An 8,540-nucleotide genomic window follows, 5' to 3' on the forward strand; every position below is an offset into this window, starting at 1 on the left:
TTTTCCCTGGATTTGAGAATGACAGCAACCTTTGGGCCTTTTTCTGACAGTAGATAAAATACTGACTATTCCATTTTCTACACAGGGTCAACATTATGAAGAGGAAAAACGGGCTTTGAGCCATGAAATAATTGCACTCAATAATCACTTAATAGAGGCCAAGGTGACAATAGATAAGTTGTCAGAAGACAATGTAAGTATTTAATTATGGATACATCTTAAAATTATATTCAGAAATAAATTAGGCTGTGTATTTTCCATTAAATTATAGAATAATTTCTTATTGTTTTCCTAAAATGTTACTTGTCACCTCAACAGTTAAAATTCATGTTTGCTTGTTCCCATCATTTTGTAAATTCAGCTCTCCTTATGCTTTGGGTTTGGGGTGAGACTTTTCATTGATTTTTTTTTTTTCCTTATGTCTAACCTAAAACTGATGAAAAAAAATATTGTAAGAAATGGCAGTATTCCCACATGGATTTTGCCATCGGTTTTGGTCTAGTACAGCAACCTAGTGCAAGCACATACTTAAAGGTATTTCATGGGCACACATATGGAGCGAGAATTCATCACAAGGATTTTAGGCATAGCGCAGAACCTCACATTTCCTGCAGTTCCTCTGATCTTTCAGCCTTTGCTCACTGAAATGGGGTGCCTAACACAAGTGAGCTCCACCAGCAGTAGGATTGACCCAACCTGGTCATTCAGATTATTGCAGGGTGTAGGAGCCAGGTTTTCCCCAGTCATGGTTCATGTGTAACCATTTACAGATCTCTGTGTGGAACAAAACAGGGAACACTGCTGAAAACTGGCATGTGTGCTGCAGCTGGGAACCAAGTTCATGAAATCCTTCCAGGGACAAACCTAAAAAGACAGAAAAGAAAGGAAGATCACGGGCATTTAGTTCATTCTTGTGCCATTCCTTAGGCCCTTTATAAAAAAATCCATCTACAGAAGACATGTTTCTGTTAGCGCTTATTTTTCAGCATCTTGCATTCAATCTTCCCATATTTCATATGAACTCTTAATCATAGCAGGGAGCATTTGATCCCATTAATATGCCTGTTGATGTGAATTGTGCCTATGTGATTAATAGCTTTCCAGCAGAAACAAAGAGTTCACAATCTGACCCTTTACTTTTATAGAAATAGTGTTGAAGCAACAGTTAGTTTGTAACTCTAATAGCTGTAACTAACAGGACGTGACAAATGTAATGGGCTACATTTAGGTTTTGAAAGCACTGGTATGCCTCCAGACTAGTTCAGCTGAACTCACCGGCATTAGTTCAGATTTAAAATAGAAAGAGGAAAGAATTGTAAGTCTCTCCCAATAAGTACGCAAGCATTTACACTACTTCATGGAGTTAGGTTTGAGCCCACATTTGAAGAATTGTTTTCAATATTCACATTTTTTAAAAGGCAGCTTAAACTGGACTGCAATTCAGAGTACTGCTCTTCCAAGAATTATTCTGAACTGCTCTGAACACTGGAGTATGGTCCAGAAGCCTCCAATAACAGTACCACTTCTTCATACTTCAGGTCACTTCTGCCCTTATTTATGTAGCATCACTAATGAAAATAAAGGCTAAATTCCAAATTTAAAAAGAAAAAGTTATTTTAAAAGGCCATTCATACCGTACCTAGTAAGTAGAGTGTTAAACTGAAGAATCCTACATGGGGAGAACATGTTTTTGCCTTGCCCATATTTCTTCCTTTCATTATATTTTCCCTTATTCTTCTGACAGATATGTAAATTGGTGCTTTTGATGCACAACCATGGTTTGCACTATGGGAAACACTTTTGGCATTAATTGTTGATTATCGTTCTAGTTGTCAGAGATGTGGGTAGTTCCCATCAGACAAACATTAATGGACAGAAAGTCACTCCAGTCGCATGGCATGTCCCGGCGTGTCAGAACAAAATACACGTGGGCACATTTAACTCACATGTCATTTTTTGGTAGTAATTTTTAAATCTGCTAAAAATAAAGTGTCAGAAATGCTTTTTGTACTCTCCATGACAACCGCTCCGCAGAAGCAGTGGCACACAGCTTTTGAAGAAAGGATTAGATTTTGGAGTGATTTCATTTTTGAGTGCCTAGTAATGACATATGGGACTTGGAGTACTTGTCTGTACTATACACTGTGTAGCAATATATTATGTATTTAATATGCATGTAACATGTCAGAATCACATGCACATGCATCAGATTTTGCTTCTGAATTGAATTACTGGATTCCTGCTACAGGAATAAAAATAGTGCGTGCTAATATAAAATGTATGACCTACATAAATGAATGTATCTCCCCAGTACAGTTAAGGCAGAAGTAGCATGTATAAAAGCTCACACAGACACACAAAAAAACCACCATAAAACAGGAGTATCTAAAGGCTCTTGAATATGAAGATACAATGAGCTACTGATACATAGGAAAACTAGCCCCATGCCTCACAGGCTCCCAGGAAAAAGTTGTTAGACCTGTTATTACAGAATACCTTTAAAACAATATTTCCAAACAGAAAGAATTTCTACCTTTCCATTTCATAGAAAATTTCTTTATCAGTTTTTAAAACAAGTTGAACAGTAAAAATCTGCATGCAATAAAATGATAATATTAACGCCAGAGAAAACTGAAATCATTTCAGTGTTCAAGACCTTATCTCAATAAACATTTTAAATTAACACAGCCTAGTGTCCATAGTACCTTTATGCTCTGTCTGTGCCCACCTATAAAGTCAACCTCTGAAGCCAACATTCGTTTTAATGGCACCTAGATCAGGAAAAGCAACATAAAATCTTACCTCTGGGGACCCAAAGTTGAAGGATACAGTTACACAGTCACGTGTGCTAAATTAAATTTAGATGAAGGGCAAATCTATGTACTGAATTTTCCTATTAAATAGGCTGTGGGAGCCATTCAATACAAAAATAGTATGAGCAGCTTGTTTAAATCCTCTCATTCCCTGTGTGGAATTCTCATGGTGACTTTTTACCCAGTAAAATATCCCGCTCTGCAGTACCAAATATTTGCAGTGAGATTTAATATATTTTTATATCTGCATTCCACAAGGTGCAAAAGAAGCCAGAAACCAGCAAGAAAGTTTCATAAGGAGACAAAGGCTGCCCTTTTAAAAAACAATGCACCATATATTTCCGCAATGAATTTCTCCCACAGTCTCATAAGATTATTTAAGCATTTTCTAACATAGTGCTGATCTGAATAACACTCAGCAAAAATTGTCTGTTCTTAAATTTTCTTTCTGCTTAAAAGATCATGTTTATTTTAGCCTTCATAGCGCCATGCATGTTAACAGTATAAAGTCCAGTTCCTAACGGTAAGTATCCATCTTTTGAAATGCAGATTACTCTTCTGTAGTAACGGTTCTCAAAATTCTCTTGTTAGTGATTTTATCAGCCCTCATGGAGCAAAGAGGCAAACATCTCAGGACCGTGCAAGAAGCACAGAATCTTAATTAGTGTATTTGGATGTTAAATTTCCCCGAAGTCAATTCTTAAAAGACTGCTGAGGCATGACAGAAAGGCTGAAAACCACAAGCTATATGCAAACTTTAAAAAACAGGCTATTTTTTGTTTTTCTAGGAGCTCTATAGGAAGGACTGCAATTTAGCTGCTCAGTTGCTCCAGTGCAGCAAGAATTACGACAGGGCACATAAGCTTTCAGAGGTAATGTGACCGAACTTGGTGAATATTCACAGAAATAAATATTTTATGGAAAACACGTTATTTTACATGTATCGATTTCAGAACTTGTTTGCCCTTAAGGCTTTGATACCCCCCTCCTCCTTAAGCAACAGGAGGGCTTGTGCACCCGCTGGTACTCTGTGCAGCTGAGGGAGGTGCTGACGAAATCCCAGCTAGTGATGGAACCTGGAGGTACTCTCTTCCCCCAAACCTCTGCTATCCGGTAGAATGGGCCTGTGCTGATCACATGAAAAAAGGGTTCTAGCAAAACCAAAGTGCTGAGAACTCTAGACTGCAAAACGCTGGCGGGGGGGTATGGATGGGAAGGGAAGTGACAAGCTGCAAGCATCAGAGATTCTGATACAATCAATTTTCCTCCTGAAGCTATTTTCCAGTCCAGCTAATTTCTAAACCTGAATTTTAAAATGGACTGACAGAACAAATATCTTTTCCTAAAGCAACCAGAGCACCGAATGATTGATTTCCAGGGTGTAAACCTTAATTAATAATCCTCGCTTCCAAGGAAACTAGGCTTGAGAAGCAGACTCCTTAGAGGGGAGGCAAATATCATCTTAGTGAACGGGACTGTCTTCAGGGATGCAGGCCCACACAGAGCAATTGCACCATCCTCATGTTTATTGCTTCGGTGAAGGTCGTGGAGAAAAGCCTCCCTTCATCAGTCCCATCCGGTTAACATGCCCCCAAATGACCTCTCTTGTGCAATTCTGCAACAGAATAATGCAAAATTCAATGTGGAATGTAGAAACTGTTTCTAAGCCAGTAGACTGCTTCAGAGCACTAAGCAAACCTGGCAACTAGGGACAGAGCAGGCCTCTTCCGTCAAATGGGCAATGATTTTCTGGAACTGAGGCAGAACTACCAAATTAAGCATTATCCTGGTGCTATTATTTTTTTCCTAGTAACAGAATTCCCTTAGTAATTCATATCCAGGAGTTATCATTACATTACTCACACTTGAAAACACCCTACCTGATGGCAAGAATTAGGACCTTAAAAGTACTTAATGGCCCAGTTGCAGAAAAACACCAGAAATGTGGGATCTCCCCACAATTTCCCAGTCTCTCATACAGTCAATTAAATAGGCAAAGTCTCCACTCATTAGCCTAAGTATATAATAATTTAGCAAGTGTGAATGTGCTGCCAATAAATTCCTTATAAATGCAAATATTGCCTGACAAAGTATTGTATATTATCCAGAAGTCTAAGCTAGACTACACTATAGTAATTTGACAGCAATATCATTTCAGTAATTCCAGTTTCCTGTGCAATGCCCAGAAAATAATGTTCTTCATCTTAACACATTTCATAATCTAAATAATGTATATTAAATAGACTGAACAGTGGGGTTACAGGATACTAAAATAATAGCTGCCCCATACAGCAGTTTCACGTTAAATTAACTGTATTTCTTTCCCTTATTTCTGTGGCATTTTACAGCAGTCTTATTTCACAACCTGTTTATTCAATCTTTGTTGCATCTGCACTTAGTATGACTAATATTGCTGTCTGCCAGCAGACTGGCAATATCATACTCTTTATTTCCAATGGAAGACATACAAGTTAATTAACAACATAATGATTAATCCAAAATATCCTGGAAGATCTGTTGGTTGAAAAAACTCTCATCCTACTCCACGTTAACAAGAACGCCATTTCACGACATGCCATATTTTGAATACATTGAGTCTGGGGGATTAAACCAACTTTAAAAACTTCCCAGAGAAGCTAAAAGAGGAGCTCCATATCTGATACAATGTGAGATCATTACAAGGAGCACACACCTTAAATTTCTCTTGCTTAAAATATGGGAGGGGTGGGGGAGGGGGAAGGGGGTTGGGTGGAAGCCCTTCAATATTTGTAGGGTTCTGTCCTCCAGAAAAAAAAGTTAAGGAGGGAATGCAATCATTAGGGCTATAAGGGTAACCACTGATTATGTGGTAAAGAGGAACTTGATTTCTGGTTACCAAAAGGAAGTTCTGATTAAATCACAGTTAAGTCAAGCATTCAGGGGCTGAATTCTAAGGTGGTATCAATTTTTCAGTAAGAAATACTGAGACAACCATCATGCAGCACCCTCACATATCCCTGTCCGATCATTGATAGAGATCTGAAATGAGCAACGCAGATAAAAGCCGACTGGTGAGGATTCTCAGTGATACCTGCGTAGGTGTTACCTCCCAGACCTAGGAGCCGCACCAAGGAATGAAGGCACTCAGCCTCTGCTGGCCCACAGGACAGAATGTCAGGTGGAACCGCCATCCACAGAGCTGATCCTGATTTCTCCAAAAACTATATGACCTATGATGCATAACACACACAGTGATTAATTCTGACTAGTCTGTCACAGGAATTACAACATAAAATCAGGTCTTAGCTCTTATTTCTGCCAGTGTAGTAAGAAACTAGAAAAGCAGTCAGGTGATGGCTGCTGGGAGAGGGCAGCATATTGGGGCTTATATGGATGGTCGATCCAACAAGCAGCATCCGAGTGCTGTGGCCGAGTAGCCGTCTCAATGTGCTGCTTCCCAGCACAGGCGCACTCCTGTCGTATCAGCCAGTGCCACTGCCTGAAGCGCCCGCGAGACCAGCTTTCCTGCCTCTTCAGACAGCGCTGTTTGTCAGAGGCGGTGCTGAAGGGCAGAAGCCAATTTGGCAGCAGGTTGGAGGTGAGACAAGCTTGAAGAAAGGCAAAAGGAGAACAGGATAGATCTGACCTCCTCCTCCTCTTCCCTCACCCCAGCAGAGATCACCGCAGCCCTCCCCTCCAACTGCAAACCACGCCCATGCACCCAGTCTGGAAAGCATTGCTGTAGGCTGTAATTCCCTACCCGCCTTTTAAAACTCATTATTTACTACACTCTTTACATCATTCCTATCCAACCTGAATTAACTTGGAAGGAAACATTTCTGTTTCACAGTGTTTTCCATGAGGGGATGCAGAATAAGATTTCCAAATGTGAGATGAAAGTCACTTGATGTGTTTGTTTTCAGAAATGCACAAAGACTGTGGCCATCACATTAGTTAAAAAACCATACAGTGCAGTGTCATAAACGGCACTCATCTATCAGTGTTGTATAAGCCCAAGCAGACACCAGTACTGACGTGCATCCCTTTCTCCTGTCCCCTTTGCCACCTCTTTATGTTACAGCTGCCATCTGACTTTCAGGAAAGAGTCAGCATCCATCTGGAAAAACACGGGTGCAGCCTTTCTGTCCCCTTGTGCCACACGTCTTACGCTGATACCATACCCACTTGTGTCATTGCCAAAGTCCTGGAGAAACCAGATCCAAACAGCTTGTCTTCACACTTGTCAAGCCCATCTACAAGGGAACTCAATTTTCAGGACTCTTCTGGAAAACTTGGACAAAGGCCTCAGTACAAGTCGGACATCTACTGCAGTGACACCGCCCTTTACTGCCCCGAGGAGAGGAGGCGGGAGAGGAGGCAGAGTGTGGACACGCAAGTGAAAGACGTGGGGTTCCTGCGGTCCCAGAACTCCACGGACAGCACCGTTGAAGAAGACGGTTTTCATTCCAGCTTCTCCCACGAAGCCTTCCCAGAGTACATTACCTCTCTGCCAACCTCCAGCTCCTACTCCAGCTTCAGCGTCACATCCGAGGAGAAGGAGAACGCCCAAGCCAACACTCTGACAGCCTCTCAGCAGGCGATCTACATGAGCAACCGAGACGAACTCTTTGAGAGAAAGTCACCTGCAGGTTATGAGCATCAGGGAAGTCCCAGGTTTGCCAAGTCCAAACCAGCGCAGCACATGGAGCTTGCCGACGACAACGAGAACTCGCCCACTTTTACCAGGACTCTGCCTCCTTATGCAAACGAACCTTTTCATTTCTCAGCCATAACACCACAGCAGGCTTTAGCGAATCAAAAAATGAGGAACGAGTGCAGGAGCACCCCCCTTTCAGAAGAAGACTTGCCTGGGCGATGGAGGCAGCTGAGCGTGGAGGACATTGGTGCATACTCTTACAGGAACACGGGCAGGCTGTCGCCCTGTAGTTTTTCGGAGCAGTACTACAGCAGCCCTGTCAAGAAGGGAGACAGCCGAACAAGCCCCATCTACGCTAGTTACAAAGCGGACAGCTGCTCAGAGGGAGACGATATCTGCCAAAGCAGACTTGTGGATTCTTGCTTCCTGAGAACAGACAGTGGCCTGAATATTGACATCAGCACTAGCTGTAAACAGGACAAATTGTCCACTTACAAAGCTAAAGAATCTAGAGACCAAAAAAATGAAAGGATCACCGTCCAGTTATGCAGTAGCAAAAACATCGAAAACAGCCCGGTGTTGAAAAGAGAATACGTGGACGTCAGCCCCAACAGCTCAGCAGAGTCCCTCAATCAGAGTTCAGTGGAGGCTTCGGAGATCCACCAGTCTTCCATGGAGCAAGGAAGCCATTCGGGTATTCACAGCAAACAGCAGCAGTTTCAACGAACTGGGAGTACTGGTTTGAGTCGGAAGGACAGCCTTACAAAAGCACAATTATACGGAACCCTTCTGAACTAGGCATCTTCCAAAACGGCAATAAGACGACAAACAAAAGGAAGCAAGCAGTATTTGATACTTCTAGTGAACAGTATGGTTCTATGAAACAGGATTATTATAAAATATATATTCATAATGGTACTATATGTTTAAAACAAATTATCTTCAAAAATGTTATACAGCACTTTTCACTTAACATCCTTTCCACGTGGGAGACAGTCCCCTCCCCTCTTTTATAAACCTGAAATATTTTTCTAAACAAAATGGTATTTATTAGACTATCCTAAGCTATTTGAGCAGAATTCTTTTCCCTT

The 8,540-nt window shown here is 41.3% G+C and overlaps 1 protein-coding gene across 1 annotated transcript in view; it reads left to right on the top strand.

Annotated features, from left to right (window-relative positions):
* BEGAIN (brain-enriched guanylate kinase-associated) overlaps nt 1–8,247 on the top strand; it is a gene marked incomplete at its 5' end in the record, with an annotated part of 75,659 nt that extends 67,412 nt beyond the window's left edge. Inside the window, 4 exons of the mRNA XM_010160139.1 lie at nt 86–193; nt 3,602–3,685; nt 6,874–6,901; nt 6,995–8,247. Coding sequence (XP_010158441.1) covers nt 86–193; nt 3,602–3,685; nt 6,874–6,901; nt 6,995–8,247 — 1,473 coding nt within the window. The remainder of the gene's footprint in view (nt 1–85; nt 194–3,601; nt 3,686–6,873; nt 6,902–6,994) is intronic.
* Nucleotides 8,248–8,540: the final 293 nt, after the last annotated feature.

Source organism: Eurypyga helias, unplaced genomic scaffold (assembly GCF_000690775.1).
Source record: "Eurypyga helias isolate BGI_N326 unplaced genomic scaffold, ASM69077v1 scaffold4981, whole genome shotgun sequence".
NCBI lineage: Eukaryota > Metazoa > Chordata > Aves > Eurypygiformes > Eurypygidae > Eurypyga > Eurypyga helias.